This window comes from Bactrocera dorsalis, unplaced genomic scaffold (assembly GCF_023373825.1).
Source record: "Bactrocera dorsalis isolate Fly_Bdor unplaced genomic scaffold, ASM2337382v1 BdCtg080, whole genome shotgun sequence".
NCBI classification, from domain to species: domain Eukaryota; kingdom Metazoa; phylum Arthropoda; class Insecta; order Diptera; family Tephritidae; genus Bactrocera; species Bactrocera dorsalis.
This window is the reverse complement of record NW_026038131.1, coordinates 39,462-63,488: the sequence shown is the minus strand read 5'-3', so window position 1 is coordinate 63,488 and position 24,027 is coordinate 39,462. Positions and strand designations below refer to the sequence as shown.

Genomic DNA, 24,027 nt, shown 5'->3' with positions numbered 1-24,027 from the left:
TCTTTGATGATAAATGCGGATTTGTCGTTTAGGGCTTTTTCAAATCTATTGTTAGTTAACTACGTGTCTACGCACGTACATACTCACACGTGTACACAAACATACGACACACATGCATGTGGATATATAGACACTTATAATTTTTATTAATTCGCAGGTATTTTAATTACTCGATTGTTTGGCTTTCCATTTGTGTTGCTTTTGTTGTTTTAATTTCCTGCTCTTTCGTATAAATTTTGATTGGCATTTGAGTGTTTCGCGTACAATGAGCGCAGATACATATTTATTTGTGGCCACTTTGGTCTTACCGTTTGATCGACCCATCGATCAAATCCGGCCAACTTTCTCATGCCGCTTTTGGCAGCATTGCCAACAACCATATATTTACATACGAACATGCCGGCAGACACGCATGCCCGCGAGCATATATTATGCACATGTGTGTATGTTTGTGTGCATATTTTCATGCTTGCCACATTACATCACCCATTATTGGGTGTGTTATTTATTTAAATCATATGTATACACTTTTAATTATATTGTTTATTTGTTTTATTTGCATTTTTTTACTCTTCGTTTTTGGATGTTAGCTGTTACATCATTAGCGACCTACGATCGACACCTGCACGAACCTTCTGTTAGGTGCATACGAGTGTTTGCGCTGAATACCCTGCATTCGGTGAAAACTTGGGATGAAATATTTGTTTGTTTACCTTTCGTGCCATGAAATCCGTTGTGTTTTTTCACTATTACAAGCCAATTTGCTTTGCACCTGATCATATAGGTTAGCATCACCTGTTGGTTTATCGTATGCGGGGTAAACTTATCATGGTTATCACATTGAATTATGTTAATGAACAGATTTATTGACTCTTAATTGTTATTAGTAGTAACTTTACATCGTATGAAGACATCACTTTGACACTATTGTCAAAAGTGTTTTAACGCTCTAGTGTCTAGTTAAGTATGTTCTAAGTCTGATGTATCAAGCACCCTGAAATAATTAGTATATTCGATTCGCCACTTCTGTTCGATATACATACTTGCTCTCTCGTCAGTCTTGTCTTCAGTTAGTCAGTTGAATTTAGTTATTTTCTACTCAACCACTAATTTATTAAGTTATATAAGTCGTTTTTTTCGATTCGTCAACCGCCCAGTTTTGGGCAATCCAAGAGAGCGTGTTTATTTTATTCGAAACTGTTTGAAAATAACCAATTTTCCTGTTTCTCCTGTTTACAATTGTATATAACCCTAGTATTGCAATCTGGCAATTGATAACTTGGTTGTAAAGTACATACTCAGAATATTTTGATATACGCCCGCTCCTTGTGTTGTTTACAGTAAATTGAAATATTCATCAAAATCGCGAATACTTTCGCTCGTTTTTTCATAACTTTCAGCGTGGATTATCGTAGCAACATTGCATCGATGATCTTAATTAAATTTTTGACGATGAAGCTTCATCAATTACCAGTTTTTATCGATGGTATGGTGAATTCAATCGAGGTCGTAGATCAATTCAAGAGGGACTTCGTGAAAGACATTTAAAATCAGTTGTTTTCCGGAAACTATTGATGCTACGAGTATGCGCAAAATAACATTACCATATCGTTATGTGAACTACCGTGAGATAGACACAAGTATAGGTATTAGTAAGAACAGCATACATTCAAAATTGTATGGACATTTGAATGTAAAAAATATTTGTTCATTATTGGGCCCACACAAATTCGTCGATCGCCCAAAAAAATCCTCGTTTCGATTGTTCGGGAGAGGTGTGACGTCGATTTACGCGAAAGTAAAGAGCAGACGACTGTATTGGTGTTTCACGATGAGTCGAATTCAACAAAAGTTGTTCAGGCATGAAGCACTTCCAAGCAAATGTATGCTTGATTTTTGGAACAATTGGACATAACCATTCTTTCTTTCAAGAAATTAGGAAAACCAAGCATGAAGATGCATCACTCTTCATCACGATAATGTGAGCTCTCAAACACCGACTGAACAATTAATTTTTGAGAACTCTAAGCACAAACTAATAGGTCAACGTTTTTCGACAGGCAGTTGATGCGTTCGGAAAGCATATTTTGGAGATCCTCAGTCAGAGTGACAAAAGTGCTTCAAAAATTGGTTCAAACGCACGCAAAACATCTTAATGGGGAATATTTGAGTTTATTATTACGTATGATTCGTTTAAAGGAAACGATGAAGCTATGAAATTGGCAACATATGTTTTATTTTTTTTTCTTATTTCTATCCTATAAGGATGAAATTATAACAATTTTCGGCGGGGAAAAATACTATGTAAATATTAATTTTTATATCAAAAATATTAAATATAATTTTTTTCTTAATTTTCCGCATTCACATATTTACACTAACAATTCACATTTTGCAAAGTGATTAATTCGTATAAATTGTTCATGAGAAAATGTTGCAGCCCCATTTTTATTGCATCATTGCATAGTTTTTATGATCATTTCCAATGAAATTCGAATGAAACACTTTCCTGATGTGCATTTGCAATTACATGCTATGAATTTATTTCCACCTTTCACATCTACACATATACTCTATTATCTATTTTTACTCGTATAAATTTGTAATTTTTCCTTTTTTTCTTCGTTGCAGATTTTATTCCGCTCTGGTGTTTTGAGCGAATTGGAGGCGAAACGTGATGAACTGTTGTCGGATCGCATCATACAGTTGCAGGCTTATTGCCGCGGGTATTTGGCACGTAAACAGGTGGCACGCCGACGCGTACAGGTGGGTGTGGTCGTTATGATGAAATTTAATTGTTGCAGTTTACACTCAAACACATTCGTGTAGTGTTTGTATGTTGCAATTATTTTCTCAGTTTATCTACGCTTTCAACTATTGTACAATGTATTTTGTAAAGAAAATATTTTTTTTTTACTTATTTTTTCTGCTGTTGGTATCATTTTCCTTTACATAACACCGCGTGCGCTATCTTTTATGTCAAAGTGTAAGCATAAATTATTTTGACATTTACTAGACGATATCTTTTGAATATATTAATAAAGTGCAATTCTAAAAATAAAAACTCAACCCGTAACAAAGCGTCGAAACTGTGACGCTTTACATTGAAATACTGATGTAGGAATCAAATTTTGTCGTTTGCTGAGTTGACAACCTAAGGCCGGATGTCAATCTTCGTTCCGTTTACATAAAACCGACTTTCGAGAGAAAAACCAATATGTCTCTTTTCATTTAAGAACTTACATATTCCTGTAGGAAACACTTTTTTTATCGCTAAATCCTGCACAGACGAAAACGACTTCGATAAAAAGAATAAGTTTAATATCACTATTATCGATTGAGTTATCTTGAATTAGACGATCACGTGTACATATGTATGTATCATATGTACTTTATACATCGTTTAGGCTCTTCCTCCAAGCTTAGGTAGATATTTAATTGTTGTTGCTTGGCATTAATATTAATTAAAATGCATTCCGCGTTGCATGTTGCTGCTTATTGATTTGTTGGTGATACTCGTGCGCATATGCAACAGCCACTTGTTAATATGGCACAACAGTAACAAATACTGTATATTATAGGTAAAACATGTGCAACAAAAACAACAGCTATCAAACTAGTTAGTGATACTTGGCAGTTTGTTAGTTGTCAGCTTTGGCGAATACATTGCTGACACTCTGTCATAAATCTAGCGATGTACATGCCATATCAATGCATACCTATATGCACGTAAACATGCATACATACTTACATTTCCTGTTTTAAAGTATGTCCATTGCCACATTTTTTATAGTTATGCACTTTATAATCGCTTTTCCATACGCTTGCGAATTTTTATAGCAATTTTTGCAATCTAAAATATTTTTGAAATCACTTGCAACTTTATTGTTATTGTAATATTTCCATTAATATTAAGTACATTAATTTTTATGCATTTACGACGTTATTATTGTTGTTGTCATTTTTTTTTACTAGGAGTTAGCCGTACGTTGCATACAACGTAACGTCAAAGCGTTTCTCGCCGTTCGTGATTGGCCTTGGTGGCGCCTTTTGGTGCGTGTTACGCCTCTGCTAAATGTCCACCGTACCGAGGAGCAATTGAAATCGGCGAACGAGGAATTGGCAATGCTGCGCGCCAAATTGGAGAAAATCGAAAACGATCGCAACGAATTGAAGACTGAAAATCAGAAATTGGAAGCGAAGGTGAGTGAAAGGAGTGTTCATTGATTTCGATTAAGTGCTGATAATAAATAAATAAATATGTACATCTGTAAACATATGCTTTATATAGTTACTCAATTGGTACAAACTGATTTTATAATGATTCAATTTGTATCCATACTGTGTGCCCAGGACTCTTAGTTTTGAAATGGCTCTGCTCTTTTAAAAAGCTGAACTTGATTTTAAAACACCGAGCTAATTAAAAAAAATATCAAATTAATACCAAGTCTTGACAGGTTTATCAAGTTATAATAATAACCATATTTAATTAAATAATTAGCTCATGGTCGTTTTAATCGCCTATTACACCTATACGATTACCCAATATTCTGTGTTGGAGACTGCTTAACACCTTTATCTGCCTGCATTGCTTTTACGTGGGCTGCTATATATATTTCTGGCCTAATAATGAAAATAGGCATATTTATCAACGAAAATGCTTTTTTTTTTGTGGTTTTTCGTTGGATTTGGCTCGTCTTGGAAGACCCACACGGTCGATTGCTGTTTTGTTTCGGGCTCATACGCATAGATCCATGATTCGTCATCTGTGACGATCTTATAAACGTCTTTTGAAGCACCGCGATCGTATTTTTTCAGCATTTCTTTACACCAATCCACACGAGCCTTTTTTTGAGCGATTGTCAAATTGTGCGGGATCCAACGAGAACAAACCTTTTTTACGGCCAGGTGTTCATGCAATATCGAATGTATGCTGGTGGGAGAAATGCATAGGCATGCCTCTATTTGAAGGTATGTTACATGACGGTCTTGCATTATCAGTTCACATACGGCATCGATGTTTTCTGGCACAACAGCTGTTTTTGGACGACCTTCACGGAATTCGTCTTTGAGCGAGCGTCGGCCACGATTGAATTCGTTGTAACAGTTTTTCACAGAGCTATAGGATGGTGTTTCATAGCCATACAAAGATTTTAGTTCATCGATGCACTCTTGTCGTGATAATCCATGTCGAAAGTTGTGAAAAATGATCGCACGAAAATGTTCACGAGTTAATTCCATTTTTTGGCTGAGATGAATTTTTTAATTCCCTGTAAATAAAACAATTCACAATTAAATGAAAAAACGTTCTGAGTGATGTTATGCTAAAAAATGTCAAACTTTCCAATGGAAATGTCAGATTGCACCTGGCAACACTTAGTGTTGCCTAGTCCAGAAATATATATAGCAGCCTATGTATTGCTAAAATGATTAGGGCTTTTTCGTTACCTGTATTTGTAAGTAAATACTCGGGTACTCCTTCCGGACAATCTGTTATACTTCTATGACCATATGCAAATACTAAATGGGTATCGAGTGTATTAAGCTATAGTAAATTATTTGTGAAGCCATCTTCGATACATTTAATCAGTATAGACAATCGAAATGATATCGGATCAACGTCAAGATATAATAACCATTTTTTTCTGGATGAAACGCTATTTAAAAAATAAAATTTTTTTCGCAAATCATAAACAAAAAGAGAAAAATATCAGCAAAAAGACAATATTTTTTTTAATCGGACATAATTTTATTTTTGCTTACTTGTGTGCAGATTGCATGTTCAGAGCGCACAATGGAATGCTCGGATGCATAAATTTGCACATAATACCACAATTTAATTAATTGTTATTGTTGTAGCTATAAATTCTATTATTGAAGAATATATATACACATATATAGACGAAAACAAAAAGAATGCACTTAAGCCAGGCGATAATAACGAAATCATAAATATTGCTAAGCGCTTGCTTCATAGCTTCATAGAACAATGCGCCAGTAAAAAAATGATATGCATTTGTCTGCATTTAATTGTTTATCTGAATTAAATATTATATTTTTTGCAATCTTTTGAAATATTTTTGTTACTTTTTTGTACATTTTTTTTTTGTGTGAAAATTTGTTTATTTTTTGTGAATATTTGCGTAATTCTTTTTGCGATTTTTTTTATTTTTGCGAAAATTTAATGTTACAAATTTTTACAATAATGAAAACATTTATTTTTAGATTTTCTAAATCTTCGCACTTTCAGTTTTATTGTGAATGTGTTAAAATTCACGCAATGCTATCTATGGATGTTGGTTTTGTTGTTATGCCAATGCAAATTCTTTTGCGGGCCTTTCACTTTAGGCCATGTAGTTCGCAGTTTGTTATGGCGGCTAATCAAAATGAATAAAATATGTGCAAAAATAAGTGAAAATGAAATAAATAAATTGTCGAATGAGAAATGTGTGAAATGAACTTGCGGGCATCTGCCACTCTGTTATGATTACAGTTACACGCAATTATATTATTTTGCATTTTGTTTATGAATTCGCAGGCAAAACTAATGCATTTTTGCGTTTCAAAAATTCCAGACGCAGTGTCAAAACAGAAAAAATTTAGCAATTAGCTGCTACAATGTATTTAATGTTCGATGAATAGAAAAAAATTATTATTTCGAATTTTTGGTTAACATGTCATATTTTTGTTATTTCGTTTATTTGATCTATTTTACATATGTATGTATGTATATTACTTTAGAATTTTAATATATCATTTTGATCTAATGTAGTTTGTTTGCGTTTGTTTAAAACACTTTTTTTATTTTTTCATATTTCAAAAATTTTGTGCTGAATTTATTATTATTCCTTATATTTTTTCTTTTAATCCATATTTACTTTTTTTAGTCAAAGTTTAGTCACAAAACCGTTATCAAGTTACATAATTAGTTCTATTTTTTAATAAATGTAATATTAATATTTTCGTCGGTCACAAAATTAAGTTGCCTGAAACTCTAAATTTTCAAAATTTAAAACAATTATGCAAGAACAGCTGCTCCCTGCTAATGTCAGCATCAATTAAGCTCAAATTGAAATATATTTTTTTTTAGACAAATTTTTGCTTTATTTTTTTCTTTTTGCCAAAACAGCGCAATAAATCAATTCGAATGTATACTAGATATTATTACTGCATTTAAGGTCTTTAAAAAAATTGTGCGAACAACCATGAACTAATTTCAGACAAATACTAAATAACAATGCAGTAATATATTTTTGTGGTATGTTTCGGGTTTTTGTTTACATACATATAAAACTTGAAAATGTTGTTACTTCATAAATAAGTGGAAAAGTACATTTTTCGAATAAGCAAACAATTAAAATTTTTTGTTTGAAAGTGCAAAACAAACATATTTTTCATAACATAGCTTGGCATAGCATAGCACAGCACATGATTTTTCTATTAATTTCACGCACTGGCATTATTTCTAAGTAAACAGTGGCGCCATTTGGTTTTTCATACAGAAATGCCATAGAATGTTTTTATACAATTAACCGAAAGTATTTGACATCCAAATCAACTCATGGTTTCTACTAAAATTTTAACTACAAATAAGCAATACTTAAGTTTCACATTAAGATGTTTGGGATGTTTAGCTACTAGACAGAGTGACGTTGTAGAATTCAGTAGGAGAAGGTCTTAAATATGATACACAAAACGGAAAATGAGAACCTATTGCTTTAATGTAGGGATCTTAACTCAGCGTGGTTCTGCATTGATATACGAGTAAGATGCAGATCGTTTATAAAGATCGCTTGAGAAGTCCAAACTATCATAAGACAAATACTGTTGTTTAGATTTGCTTTCTAAACATTCTAAAACTACTTTATGGTATGCTATACATTCCAAAGCATCGGTTTGATGATTTTGCAACAGGACGATGACAAAAAAGTATATCATTATGACACTTTACAGAAATAAAAACCATATCCAATTAAAATTTTTGAGAAAATAAGCAAGGTTAGAATAATATTCTTTAAGTCACACTCCTTTGCAATAAACCAATGATTCCTTGAAATAAAAAAAAACATCCAATAATATATAGTATTACGAAATCTTGCAGTATTTCCTACTCGCACAATTTTATGGTATTTCTAATTATGTTTGGCTGTCGACTATTAACTATATCAAATGAGTTGGACGTCGACTGCCAATAGTTGCCAAATACAAAGTTCCGCTGACGACAATCACCAGAACCAAAAGCGAACGATTACCATCACTCGATTACAATTTGCTCGTACGCATTCGTTCGATGCTCTATCGGTCAGCATTACAAAGGCCAACTAAAAATACGCATCCGTCGACATGCCACAGTGACAGTACATATTTCAAATACAATTCCGTTCAAGAATTAAAAAAAAGGATGCGAAAGTATTTATGGCTCGTATTTATCGAATGAGTCAAGCTGATCGCTGAGTATACGAAGCGTATTGACGCAAAGCGTCATTGTACTCGTGAATTCACAAACAACTTGTTGGAAGACAGAGTGGAATGCGTATAAAAATCAAAAAAACTTAAAATAAACAATAAATTAGAGAACATTAAATATAGATTAAGAAAATGTGAATTAAATGTTTGAAAAAGTGTTTTCTTTTATATATATTTTACTTGCGGCAACATATTAAAGTAGCTTAAGTCCACTCACTTTAGTTAAGAAGGCATTGATGTACTTATAAACAACTTATTTTATAACAGTTTACTTTTTATCTTAAATGGGCGGTATCCAAATGTTCACTGTGGTATATGGTGAAGTCACCTTGGGCAAAAGCAATGTTTATCGGTGGTACAAAATATTCTTCTCGAGAAGATGTAGCTTTTTTGGCTAAAAAAAAAAAAAACAACACATTCACGGTACCGTAGCCACCATATTCCACCGATTAAGCCCTCTATCATGTTTTTTTCCCGAAACTTTGTTCCCGAAAAGGGCGACGTTGCGATACGATTGAACAGATAAAAACTGCATCGAAGCAGAAGCTAAACACTATCACAAAAAGTAATTTTTAAGCGCTTTAAGGATTGAAATAACACTCAGAGAAGTGCAATATACTTATCTGCAGGTGATTACTTTGAAGGCAACAAAAGAGATATTCATGAATAAATATATACTTTTCTAATAAAAAACCGCAATAACTTACTAAGAAACCGCGTACCCCCTTGACTGAAGGTGACTTAAGCTATTTCAGCATATCGCCGCCTATATATTCTTGCAATATTGCTTTGTTTTGAAACTTTACAGCTGTGACTTTATCAAAACAAAATCCATTTCAATTGATAATTAATGAATGAAAAATACAAACAAATTAATTGTAAACTATTTCAATATGCATTTGTTTATGTTCTCAATCTCATTCAGTTGATAGTTGATTATTCGTGTTATCTTTAGCGCAGTATTTTCATTAGATAGACACATTTCCTGGTTACTTTGGTTTATTTCATAGACCTACATTGCTTTTATCCTTAAGATGCCCGCAGATAGGACGCTCAAAGCCGAGCGTAAATTCGAGTGTTGCGGGCACCCTTATGCTCCAGTGATAAAATACACCTCGCTAATGCATTTCCAACTGTGAATGCTTCCTTTAACTGGGCTGTTTTAAGCTTTTTTCGGCGTTTCGCGAAAGCTATTACTGCATATATAGTAAACCAAGAAGTTACACAATTATTGTGAAAACTCTTCATGGTAGGAGGATTCTCTTTTTTTCTCACATTCTAAAACAATTCTTCGTAATGACAATTTGTATACTGTATATATCCGAACTCTATATACATATATGTATGCATCTAAAGACCCTAAATTTTGAACACATTTTAACCTATATATCTAGCTAACCAACAGCTATCTGAAGAAAGAGATTTCTGTCAAGCAGTTATAAAAGTAAAATAAAACTAAGTGATGTTTCGTGAGGCTGTTTTTGAAAAAAAAGCATATTGAAACTTCCCTGAAAGTACTTTTATAACCATAATGTCGCCTTTGATTGTAACAAACTATGAAGAAACATTTAGTTTTCGTTACCCTGTATCCAAAATTTACACCCATTCGCATTTCCTCTTAATTAAACTTCTTCCTGTTTATTTAAGCAATTTGCAGAGGCATTTGATTGTTTGCAAGGTTTGCTTTTCGTTTTTTTGGCTTATTTATTTATTTTTTTCACAATTGTTAGCTTTTCACTTAGCACGGATATCATAAATTAATGTAATTTTCTATTTACAAGACGAACCCAGAAAAAATAATTTTACTTTCGACAAGTTTACACTTTCATTTCGTCGATTTTAAAATTATATGCGTTTCATGGTGACCATTACCATTACGAGTACAATCTGTTTTTGTGTGCCTCGCCTGCACATTTCGTAAACGTTGGGTAAATATGCTTTTAAGTGCAATTCGTATGTAACCAGAAATGTAAATTTTAGTTGATTGAAACTTTTAAATATATAGTACATATAAGACTATCAAAAAAAAAAAAACAACTGGGAATTGGAGAAACAAATTTTTTGAAGAGATCCAACTTCGGTTTCCTATAGCATGTCTCATATAAGCTTGACCGAAAAATGTTAAGCACTATTGAACTTACATACTGTATGTATAATGATGATTGAAATAACTTTTATGTCAAATATTTCCAATTTAGCCGCTAACTTCGAAAAAAGCACAAATTGCTTTTCTACTAATGACTCAATCTCCCGAAAAAATTGTTTCGCCCAACCATTTGAGCCTGTCAGGGGTGAAAATAAGTTAAAATACCGTCTTTATTTTTCGAATATATACGACGATCAGCTCGTCCTCAACCGAATTAATACAGTATTGTGTAACACTTCGTATACGATGGAAAATATATTTGTTTATGCACTCTTATATGCAAATATTTATATAAGGGTTGTCCTAAAATTAACGTAATGTTAGAATTAAATACAGGGTGTTCCAAAATCGGCGTCAGTTTTAAATTTGCCGCTATTTATGTAGTGTTGACAACCCAAAACAAAAGGACAAATCGAAAGCAGTCAGTTTAGGCGTAGTAGATATGAAGCGTTACACGATAGTCTCGCACACGTGTCTTCATTATTAAACAATATTTCAAAAAAAAATTAAAGCTTGGCGATCGCAATACGAAATTTCATACAAAATATGGTCGGAACAGTGTTTTAACTTCGTCAACTGTGAAGTGAAACAATAGTATTGCGACACCCTGTGTTTCTGCCACTTATACAATATGAGAATATTTTACAATTTATCTATTTGCTTTTTCAATTCTAAAAATAGGCCACACACGGCATATCGTATTGCCTTGAGTGTTTTTTATTTCAGATCCAAGCAGATCAGCAAACAGCTGTTTTCTGATTTGGTATTTCACGGCCTTAGTGTACAAGTGGATATAGTATTTTCGTGTTGTCTGTGATAGAGGTACTTGCCTGTATGAGTTACTGTATTGGTTGATATGAATGCTTACGAATCACATTTGTATTTTCATATTTTCTTTTCCTGTTTGTTGTTTTTCTTTTCATTATATAAGTATAATAAGTACTTATTTTTTGTCTTTCATGTGGAATTATAATGCATTGGCAACTATATTGTGGGTCAATGTCACATAATCTTTGTGCTAATGTACCTATTGTCTCTTTTTCTTCGGAGAGTGTCTTGATATCAACATCAGAGCTATTATTTAGTTTGATATCTTCTCACTCCTTTCATGGAAGACTTAAGTGTACACATACATATGTATAGACTGGCTCTATCTCCATGGTGTCTATCTCCATTGATGTGATAGCTTAGTCTCTCTGTTTTGTCAGAATTATGTTCTTGACAATTCCTTAATAAATGCATTGGAGTGACACTACTTGCTCGTTCAAGTAACTAGAGAAATTCGACCATCTTATGAAAGATGAAATTGATGATCAGTTTCTTTTTTATGTAATTCCTTTGAATATGACGGCGTCTAAACAAGCATCTCTAGCGGGGACTTCCGTGATCATTCCTAATTCTACTACAACAACAACAACATGATCATACCTAAATTTTGCAATTAACAAATACCTATACCGTATGATTATTTTCAATCGATTTGCTTTAATCAACTTTCCACCTTATCCACTCACTTGCTTGTGATTTTGTTGCCGCTAAAGTAATAAACATTTTACGCACTCTGCCAAATAAACAAGCAATTCAACACACAAAAAAAAAAGAAAAAAGCGCTTAATGAAAATTATTCTCAGATCAAACAACTTTTTCGCCGGTGCACTTTTGCAAATAGTCACATACAAGCGTATAAGAGTGCTCAACTAAGTAGCCACGCACCGGCTCTGTTCAATCTCAGGCGCGATGTGTCGAGCATTTGGCAAAAGTTTTGAAGATCAAAATTTATTATTACAATAAGCTATAAGACGTGTGCAAATGCATATAGACACAACATTTTAAGTTTTCGAAAATCGGTGCTACTGGGACAACCAAATAAACAAATTGAGTGGCAGATTGGATAGACGAAAAAATTTAATAGAATAATTTGCAGCGTAACTGTACAGAAGATACATTTAGCAAGAAATATGATTGCGCGCTAAGTAAACCAAAGCCCCCGGAATAGCAGCGAATTAGTGCGAAAATCCGTTAAATGAGCGCTGCAGGCGCACGCCAACAGCTTGGCCCAGCGACCCAGCAAATCGATGATTTGAAAATGAAGTGCGAGTATCATAGATCACCAAACGCGAATTAGTTTGCAGCATCTGCCTTTTGTGCGTCCAATTGTTGCCACCGGCAAAACAACTAATTGGATGGAATCTGCGGTTGTCAGCGCTCAGTAGCAGCGATAGCGACAGGAAATAGGCTATGGAAAGCACAGCATTTGCATAATATGCTTAATTTCTTTGCGTTTTTTTTTCATTGTTTGCCTTACTTTTGTCGAATTTATTTTCGCAACACTTTGGCACACTCACTAACCGTTAGTTGTGTTGCGTTTTTATTTTATTACTTTTTGGTGGCGATCTCTAGTCTATTGCGTATACCACATTAGTGACGGATATGTTCTGGTAAGCAATTGGCTAGGCACCGGCCAGCGTTCAGCGAGAATCCAATTGCCTGCCAAATAATCACTGAGCGTTTTGGTGTACTGTGCTATTCCCAGCGCGCTGCCTGAAAAGCGATCACCAGCGTTCGTCCATCAGCCAGTCGCCGCAGTCAGTCAGTACCGAGTAGCAGTGGCGAACCGAACGCGCAGTGAACCGCTGAGTGCTTGAAATTTTGCATAAATTTCGCCAGACGCTTTCCGAAATTATCGAAAATAGCTAATGGGTTGCGCTAAACTGAGAACTAAGAACATCCGTTCGCAAGCAAACGGTCGTGCGGCTCGTGTTACTCGGAAATAAATGAAAGAAACGCTGTGTACGGAAATCGGATATATTTATTGAATCAAAATTTGAAAAAAAGCCTTGGAAAAGTGAAACTTATTTATTAAGTTAAATTGGAAAAAGTGCGAAGATTTCATAATGCAATTTCATACATGATTAAACAAAGACCAAGACATTCTTAAAGTCTCTTTGTACAAATGAACATTTTTATTAAGTAAAATTTAAGCACCTGCCAACAAAAATAAAGTTGCCAAGTTGACAAAGAGGAATTACAAAATCTATTGCAAAAGAATTTCTTTTTTTTTTTTATTCATATATGTATATGTCTATATAGTTAGTACATACATTCATATACATATAGTCACATACATGCATGATCACTACATGTTTTTTTAATGCGTTTGTAGTATATAATACAATATGATGCAACATAATATGATATTAAATTGGAAATAATTTAAAAATATTTCAGAAAATAAATAACAGAAAATAAATGAACAACAGAGAGAAAAAACAGCAGTAAATTAAATAAAAAAAGTAAAAAATGAAAATAAAATAAAGTAAAAAGAAAGAAAAAACAACAGTAAATTAAGTAAAAAAAAGTAAAATAAAATAAAATAAACAAATAATATAATAAGTTATAAAAATACAAATTAAAAGATAAAAGGAAAAAATAAAAATAAAATAATATATGATAAAAAATGTTGCAAAGTAAAATCCAAAATAAAAATTGAACAAATTGAAATAAAAAAAATATAAAAAAAATGTAAATAAAAAATAAAAATAAACACAATAATAAAAAAAAATACATTAAGAACTAATAAAAAGTAAAATAGAATTATATATAAACAGATATACATACATGAAATAGTGAAAAAGGGCGTTAAACAAATTAATTAAAAACTTTAAAAATTAAAAAAATATTAATAATTTAAATAATTTTGTTATTTATTTTTATTGACTATAAATTATATAATTGTCATTTAACTAATATATTAAAATATAATCTTAATTCTTACTACCCATAAAAAATTAAAAAAAAATACATATGTACATACATACAAATATAAATAACTATTTAATGAGAATTCAAATATAATGGTTTCACATAATATACTAAGTGTATAAAATAGTCCAATATAATCTTAAATATATAAGGAATTATTTTTTAACTAAAAAATAAATATAAAATATTAAAAAAGAAAAGAATTTTGAAAAAAATATTGAATATTATCTGGATTTAATAAACAAACTAGTAAAATATAATTTAAAATAATTCAGAACTATATTTTAGCATAACAATAATAAAAAAATATTTACATTTAATTTTAAATATAATCAGTGAATTTCAAAAAAAAAAAAATAAAAATAGATCGATATAAAAGGCAAAAAAATGTTTAGCGTGCTTAAAATTTTTTGTAAAAAATCGTATAAAATGTTTAAACAAAAATAATTCGAAAAGAAATTTGAAATTGTGGTTAATCAAAATTTTTTGTTTCAAATATTCGGTAGCTGCAGTTTATACAAAATTTTCGAAAAACAATAAAACTTTTTTGGGTGCGCCAAAATTTTGCAAAAAAAATATAATAATTTTTTTAATAATAAATATATATAAAATTACCCTAAATTAATCGATACGCCTTACAAGAAAATTCAACGAACCAACGAAATTGAAAACACACAAACGAACCAAATCATTCGCTTGCGACATATCAGCTACACCAAAAGATTGCATACACATACGAGTAGCAGATAAAAAAAAGTAGTAAACAAAACGTGATCAACTGAATATTGGCAGAACATCCCTCATCATTCATCATCACTAAAAGCCGAAGCAGTCTTTATTCCACCTATCCAGAGTGAATGTCTTAACCCTTTGTTTGATTTTTCTTTTAAATCTTATGTATACATGTATGAGAGCTCAGAGTCGTTAATTCGTAATGAGAACATCACAGCATGCCACACGTCACTAATACACAAGTAAACCTGACCTCCACACATACGGCGGCCAAAAAAATGGCGCCATTACAACCTGCGCTTGATTTAGTTGCGGAAAGCTCGAACAATGGCAATAGCGGCAATAAAGTGGCTGAAGATAACCACACTAAACCAACCACCTCATCCGCAACAGAAACACCGACAAATTCCAAAGTTACTACAGTCGAGAAGAATGCAAATGGAACTAAATGTGATACCATAAAGAAAAAAGTCGTGCGTACTGGCTCAGCAACGAAGCTTCAATCGCAACAAGTAACCGCTGTTAAGGAAGAAAAAACAACTCAATCCGGCGACATTGCAATCAAAACTGGCGCCACCAAAACCATAAGCAAGAGCAAACTCACTACGAATACTACCATAACTAATGGATGCCTTACGCCATTAAAAAAGACGACGAAAGTCCCTACCATTATAGATACACATACTACCGAGGAGCTGACCAAAACCCATACAACCACTCTAACAACTCAGTTACAAAGTAAAATAAATACTAAATCAACGACCACACATAAGAAACTGTTAAATGCCAACACTGTCACGCACACAACAACTTCGACTATCACACAATCAGAGTCCGTCTCTAAGACCCAAACACCTGAACCATCAATAGTAAATGTCAACACCAAGCAAACCTCATCTTGTAATACACAAAATGCCAGTGAGAAGTCCATAGATAATTCTAAATTTTTAGAGCGTGTCCTTGAAGCTATGCGCAGTTCCAAACCGCAAAGTTCAACCGGTCTTCTAAAACCTAGCACCTTTGTATTGTCGTCCAAAACAAACACGAATACAGCCAATACCAGTGCCACCAATGGTCCACTATCACCACCGCCAGCCACGAATGGCGGCGATCACCCCAATCCACTAAGTAAGGGCGGCGGCAGCGCCTCCTCGCTGTCCTCCAACACCTCGGTTAGTACCAATGCTTCCTCCCGCCCACCCGTACCGCCACAAGCTCAGCACCAACGTGCACGCAAACAAGTGGAGTTGTTGTCGAAGCAACGCGAACGCGTCGGCAGCAGCAACGTCGCCAGTTCCACAACCACTATAACACGTAGCTCGCGGCGTACGCAAGAAAGTTACGATTCGGAAGATGGTCTCATATTAAACGATGCCAAGAGTCAATCCTCTTATCAATACCGGCTTGCCAAATCTTTAGCTAACGCTGCCTCTTCTCTCAACTCTACCAGTAGCACCTATTCCAGCAACACTTCTCTCAGTAATGGTTATGGTAGTAACGGTGTTTCATCGTCTGTTTCGTCGGCGTCGTCGTTCTCTTCAAGAATTAGCGGTAATAATAATATCTCGACTTCTGCCAACGAAACAGCCGTTGAGGTATCATTGAAACTACCTCTTCCCAAAACAGATTATCTATCTACAACGGGTTCGAGTGGAAATGCTCTACGCTGCAACGGATCAGAACGTTTACGCACGCTGTCGCAACGTTCACCCAGTCCGGCTTTGTCGACGTCTTCACGTTGTTCATCACTCAGCACATCGCGTGCAACTAGCGCGACAAATGGTCGTTCTACACCATCGCGTCTTACGACACCGCCAAGACGCGTCTTCCCACAAACATACACACGCGGCGATCCACTTGATGTCTATCAAATGCACAACCTCGAACAATCGCCAGTTGTATTCGATGCAAATCTCTCTTTCGTATTGGGTTGCAAGAAGCAACCGGTGCATCAAACGCTTCGCCCATCACCTTCATATGAGGATCCACGCACCACCTCAGCATATCTTTCGGAGAAAATACAGAATTTTTTGCGTCGCACCGATCATGTGCAAGAAGAATGGACAGCGTTGGGCAGACGCTCGCGTCGTGTAGGCTCGGTGGGTCCTACAGGCAGTGTGGCCGGTAGTTTGGACAGTGGTCGCACCACACCAACCAATTCAGTTTATGATGATTACGACACAATTAGTTTGATTGAGCGTCAACGTGAACGAAATAGTATGGAGCGCAGCTCATCGGTAGGACGTACACGTTCCTCGCAAAACATACTCACGAAGGCATTTCAACTGAGCAAAACATTGCCGCACACACCGACTTCACGCTCAAATTCGGTGGCACGTGAACAATCGGTCGCCGATGATGATGATGATCGCACCATACAAGAGGAAGATGATAACGATTTCGATGAGGTAGGAAAAGAGTTCTGATTCGTAATGTGTGCCGATACCTTTTAAGCAATAGTTAATGTGCAAATATTGTTCTGTGCTCCGAACTATAGCTTTATTGACGGTTTCTGTATTAAAAATTAAGTGTTTATTTTTGATCATGATATACTTCATATTCGAGCTGCGAGTCGAGTTAGTTAACTTTCTAGGAAAAGAACGAAGAATTGTGTGCTAAACTCCGCGCTTGTGACTAGTGTTTAATGCTAAACTCCATTTGACTATAACTCGAGTTTTTGGCAAAGATTTAACCATACCTTTTATAGAAGTTATGAGCTAGAGAGTCCTTTCTTGGGGAAACTGACTGTTCAAAATAAGGAAAAACTAAATTCAAGTAAAATAATTCGATTTGTACTTATGTAATTATTGTATTTAAAAAAAAACATGAAAAATTTTTCATTGTCAATGTCTTTATTTAGTTTGACATTCTTTATTGTCTATTGTTAAGACCAAGGCGAATTTTTCTAGGTCGTTAAAAAATGCTGAATATAATTTCCAAATTTTTTTCCTCACATTATTTATTGATATACATATGTATATATAGTACATATTTACATACAAATATACAGCGTTTTTTGTTTTGTTATATTAAATGTTTAATGGGCGCTTAATTTTTATGGAATACATGTGTATTTTAGGGTGTTTATTATTTGTAAAGTATTTTTCTGCTTTATATTTTTTATTTTAACCCTTTCGGGACTACTGGCATAATACATCCCAGCAAATTTCGAACTTTTGTATTTTCTTTACTATGCACGTTATTGGTTTTGTAAAATTATTATTTTTATATTTTATAAATACAACTCTTATCTATTCCTTTTATGAAGTTTTAAAGCCGGATAAAAAATGATTGGGATTTTATATCCCACAGAAAATTCTTATTGGTATTATATGTCCCAGGATAAAAGGACGATTTTGGGAATTTTGAGTATGCAGGACATAATTTTTTAGCCCAATATATAGATATAAGCATAAATTTTGGTTGTGGCTATTCCCATTTTCCAAATAAAACTCCGTCCCGAAAGGGTTAAGTACTTAAAAGTTGTTGAAATTGTCTTAAAACCTTTTAATATTAGAAACAATGGTTTTCTTTCAAATATAGAAAAGTTGAAAAATTTTTTACGCAACTTTACGGTAATTTTTATACATGCTTAATAATCTGAATACAATCGTATATTATTATTGCTCCATCATGTGTACCATTTTGATCTATTAAGCAAATTCTTCACTCTTCCACTATCGCAAGTAAGACCGTACATTTCGCGTGCTTTAGTAATATATTAACGGTAGCTTTCTTCGGCAAGTTCGAAGCATTCCGCTATATTCAAGACGAAAATCTTCTATGGACAAATGCTTTTCAATCCTCCCAAACTTCTTTCTTGCATGTAGGAAAAAGTAAGCATTGTACACCCTAATGGACAGACATATCTGCGTACCTAACAGCAAATCTTACATTCTAAGGCTATTTGATTGCCAATTTTGTGGCCTGTTTTGTCACCATTGTTTAAATTTTCGGTATGTTTCATGAAAATCACAATAAAAAGCAAATAATTTTGGACGCCTGCCATACATACCAATCATAAAATTTCCAAAATGGTTTCTTTTTTCTCTTCTTTCTAAGATCAAAAATCAAGTGAAAAAGAAACTATTTTTCATTTGTTCATGTTTTTTGGGTTTCCCGAAAACAATATGAGAGCTCAAAATTTATGTTGTTTTTATTTTTATTAACGAGTGGTTTTTGACATTGACGGCCGCGTCAACAAAGTTGCGTCAAAGTGTACAAATGTATGCGTTTAAATGTGTCCATGCGTCCATGAGTAGTACTGTGACACATTAGGATCTTAGTGTGTCAATAATACTGTAGTCTATATATTTATATCTTTGTCTATGTATGTGTATTTATTTGCCATACATTTATAAGTGGTTGTTTAAACACCGGAGCAACAAAAACAATGTGTGACTAATTTTTCCATATTTTTTTTTATTATTTTTTAATGGGCAGGTGTTAAATTTTTCGAAGACAATATTACGGCCAACACGAAATAAAATTAGTTTGCAACAAAGTTGGAAAATTTTGCTCACAGAACTAAAATAACGTTATAGGTTGTATATTTTTAGAAAGTCTACAAATATGTTTTTATTCCATTATAAAAGCTGACATATTCCACCGCCTTATTTACTCATTTTTAACGTTAATACTGATAACCTTTATATTTTTTTCCCAAATTTTCAGTTATCCGAAATGACAGTGGATCTAGCCGAGGAGCGTTCCACTGCTAATATCGCCACCGAACGTCTTGAAGCGGAAACTGCCGAACGTTTGAAACTCGAAAAGGAACTCAACGAGCAACAAAATAAGGTGAAAAATTTGCAAGAGAACAGCGAGAAGCTGGAAATGGAGCTAATTTGTGCCAAATCCGATTTGAATGGCATATCTGAAGATGAGGATCCCGAAAATGAGGAAGGCGGCAGCGGTGTTTACAAGTTGAAGTATGAACGTGTGGCGCGCGAACTCGAGTTCACTAAGCGACGTTTGCAGACGCAACACGAACACGATTTGGAGCAGTTAGTGGGACTGAAAAAACAGCTGGAGAAGAAAGTGCGTATTACAAACCCTTGAAATTTCAATTAATTATTTAATATTTACTGTTATTATTTCTATCTCTAGCTCTCCGATGCTTACGAAGAAGTCGAGGAGCAACGTCAAGTTGTCGGTCAATGGAAGCGCAAAGCGCAAAAGATGACCAACGAAATGAATGATTTGCGCATGTTGCTCGAAGAGCAGAATGGTCGCAATAATGTGTTGGAGAAGAAACAACGTAAATTCGATGCGGAATGTCAGTCGTTGCAGGTTAGTTGTAGACAGCGTGCTCTTTTCAATTTATAGTTTTATATTAACATATTTTGCAAATTCATAGGATGCTGCTCGTCAAGAAAGAGTAACAAAGGATAGGCTATCACGCGAAAAGGACGTACTCATCGCAGAGAAATTCACATTGGAGCAGAACTTAGCGGTGAGTCAACTTTTTAGAAATGACATTATGTATGTACAGTCGTAGAATTAATGTCATAAGTAACACCGAAAGTTGTCGAAAAATATTATTGTTTTTAGTAGTATTGTTCAGCCTATGATAACATTTCTGCCCCTAAAAATTCGACCAAAAAAAATCGTTTACATATTTGCACTTCCACTCGTAGTAAATAAATGTTCGAATTGCCATGAGAGTTTTGGATTATTGTCCAAGAATTTCTAATATGTTGCATGTTTCCGTCACCACCAGTCGCGTCTACGTAACCGGAATGGACCCGGATTTTTATCCGGTCAAGGACTGTCAACTCGGCAAAATTCTACCGCTACAACAACAACAACAACAACAATATATTACATCAAATCATTTATCACATTCGTTATTATTATTATAGTCTTGAGAAAAATCTTTAAAGAATATGACTCCTTAATTATTTTTAAAAATCGTGATATTAATTGCGTTTCTTTACCGGCGACACTATTAACTTAAATCAAATTTATTTTCGAAAATGTACTCATTGAGGAACTAGGTGCCGATATTTACATCCAACCGTGCTTTGCTAAATTTGTATGCTTTAAATATTTTTTTGTAAATTTTGTATGCTAATTCAAACAAATTAAATTCCTCATAATTATCGTTTTAGAAAATATTGGTCCTCTTGCACATATCCACTTTCAACAAAGAGCGTATTAATGCCTATGAAATTTCAAAAATATTGGTAATCGAACAAGTCATTTCGTATTTCTAATCAAACTCCAACTTTTTTTTATATTATACTCGTATAATAAATAAATAAACAAATATGTACCATTTTGGTCGACCATTTCCATTACGGAAATTTCCAGAACGGAAGCGAGCTAACCATTATTGTGCATCCTCTCCGTAAACTTCATAAATTTCATTGGTGGCTTACGGGGCATTCTTCCCTTTTTATACGCATACAAAAATTTCAAAATATAGCAAATTTCTTCATTATTTTCACTCATTTTTGAACAGCTGTAACTTTTTTTCAATTTCCCGAAATTTTATTTTGAATTGAATGAAGCTTAAAATCTCACCTTTCCAACACTTTATGGTATGACACAATGTGATTGGTACCACTGGAGATACACATACGACTGTAACGACATCTATTGCCAAAATCCGAAACAACTTTTTCGACTACCTAATATATTACCAACCAAAAGTTAAGTTATGCATATTTTGCATTAATTCTTTTTCAGTTGCTTCAAATAGCGCATTTTTTTCAGTGTACTACTCAACATGTCTCTCTACTGTGCTTATGTGTTTTATTTCAATGCTGATAAAATAGTCAATCACTGTCGTTCACTATTTGTTTATTTTTTTCCTACAAATGCCCTTGTTGAACATTTCATTAACATATTCCCATTGTATACTCTTATTTAGTTGTTGTATTTTGTTGTTAATTTAAAAATCGTTGAGCATATGTTAACTCGATATTGGTTCGCTTCAAACCAGTGTGTCGAACATTCAAACTTGTCCAATTCATCAACTGGCGGCGCTACAGTGATGGCTAAAAATAAGTTAAAATATATGCAGTCATATGTATGTATATATTAAAAAAAAAATTAATAAAAATATAGTTTGGAGAAATTTTATAAATAAAATACATATATACATATACATATGTATATGTTGAGTTATTTATTCAATCAATTTTTGAGGTTATGTACCATATTTACATATGAGGGAATGTAAAAAAAGAACACAAATTACTATTTTATTTACTTTTTTCCATTTTGACAAAATGGCATAAGTTGTGTATATACAAACATTAATTCAATTTAAGGGGTTACATGGGTTTCCTCGAGCAAAAAATGGCCTATTTCCAATAACTTTTTCATTATTCCAAAATTACATATTTTCCAAATTGTGAAATTTTCAAAGGAAAGTATTAAAAACTTGGTCATGTCTCAATGATTAGTTAATAAAAATAAAAAAACAACATTTCAACGTAAATAAATAATTATGAAACGATATGATAAGATCTAAGGTATCGCAAGTGAAATCCTCTATTACCACGGTCAAATTAGGAAAATTAAATCAGGCTTTCGTTGAAAATTTCGGATATAGTTTTGCATACCGTCAAATTTTATGAAAATTTAAGGTAACTTTGAAAAAAAATATTGGGTATCCATAAGCATTGAGTATTAGTGGACAACTTTTACTGAGCCCTAAAGCTCATGATACTAATTCATTACGTCTTCAAGGCTTATTATAATATTAAAATAAAGGTTTTTTTAGTAGGAGTGGCCAATTCTCACCTCAAACAATGTCAAGGAATGCCTTGGCATATATATATATATGTATGTATATGTATATATATTTTTTTTTTTGAGTTTTTAACTGATCCGTTTTTAGCTCGAGATTATCGAATGCTATAAGTTTCGCTTTAAACTAAATCGAGGATATATCATGCAACAAAAGTTTCTCACATCTTGTCATACGAATTCGACAACCGAATACATTCATTCGGTTAGTCACTATCGCTTAGGTAGCAAACATTGTAGTGCTCTTGCTGTATATCTTTTTGTTTGCGGCAATGTTGCTGCTCTTTACTGCTTCAGAATACCTATAGTGTAGTACGACTGTAGTCAGTGGAATCACAAAACTCTGGAGCAATGCATTTCTTTCATAGATATACATATGTATGTATGTGTGTAATATGTATATTTTCCCATGCCGTTCGTTTAGTTATTAGCTACGCTTTGATAACTTCTTACCACCACTCCCTTGCGATAGCCTAGCGCTTGCATTTCTTCTGGTTTTCGTTTTTTTTTACTGACTTCTTTATTTATTTCCACTTTGTTTGTGCCTTAACTTTGTCTGCATTGTGAAACAAACAAACAACTGTGTTGGAAACTATCAGACAATCAAGCAGTCAACCAGCCTGTCGCAACTAACCGGCTATCAGTAGGTTGTGTACGCTTCATTTCCACGCACGTTTTTTCGACGCGGTCTATTCTTTTTCTTTGCACAATATATTGGAACGCTTTATTTGTGTTTCGTTATTTGTTGTTTTTGTGCATATATTATGATGCAAAAATATTTTTAAAAAATAATATGGCTCTACAAGAAGTATTTGTTTTTATAATTTGAATCCTGTTTTATATGCTTGACGAAAATAACGAAAATGCATGTGTGAAAAAGTGAAAATAAGTACAGTAAATTGATAAGCGATAATTGATTTGGTACAAAGTTTGTGGCGTTAAAAAGCATTAAAATATAAATAACTCATTAGCGCGATAAAAGAATACAGACTTTGATGACAATACAAATATTTCTTTAAATGAGATTATTTGTAGCGCCACCTGAGTAATTACAGCTAACTCAACACAGCTGTCAACCAAAAACACAAAACAAATATGCGCTTTTACAGGGTGACGAAATAAAAAAAAACATTCACAAGTCTTTCCGACGATTATTTTTT

The 24,027-nt window shown here is 33.5% G+C and overlaps 1 protein-coding gene across 9 annotated transcripts in view; it reads left to right on the top strand.

Moving 5' to 3' along the window:
- The window catches only part of LOC105230248 (unconventional myosin-XVIIIa), a 43,028-nt gene that overhangs the window by 10,201 nt on the left and 8,800 nt on the right, over nucleotides 1–24,027 (top strand). For 3 of the 9 annotated variants that reach the window (XM_049461689.1, XM_049461690.1, XM_049461691.1), the window contains exons 2-6: nucleotides 2,632–2,766; nucleotides 3,976–4,203; nucleotides 19,781–20,146; nucleotides 20,216–20,398; nucleotides 20,466–20,561. In XM_049461689.1, the coding sequence (XP_049317646.1) occupies nucleotides 2,632–2,766; nucleotides 3,976–4,203; nucleotides 19,781–20,146; nucleotides 20,216–20,398; nucleotides 20,466–20,561 (1,008 nt within the window). Of the gene's footprint in view, nucleotides 1–2,631; nucleotides 2,767–3,975; nucleotides 4,204–12,405; nucleotides 13,491–14,880; nucleotides 14,926–15,040; nucleotides 17,515–19,780; nucleotides 20,147–20,215; nucleotides 20,399–20,465; nucleotides 20,562–24,027 lie in introns of those variants that run through there. The other 6 variants (XM_049461692.1, XM_049461693.1, XM_019991735.3 and 3 more) reach the window with 6 other exon arrangements.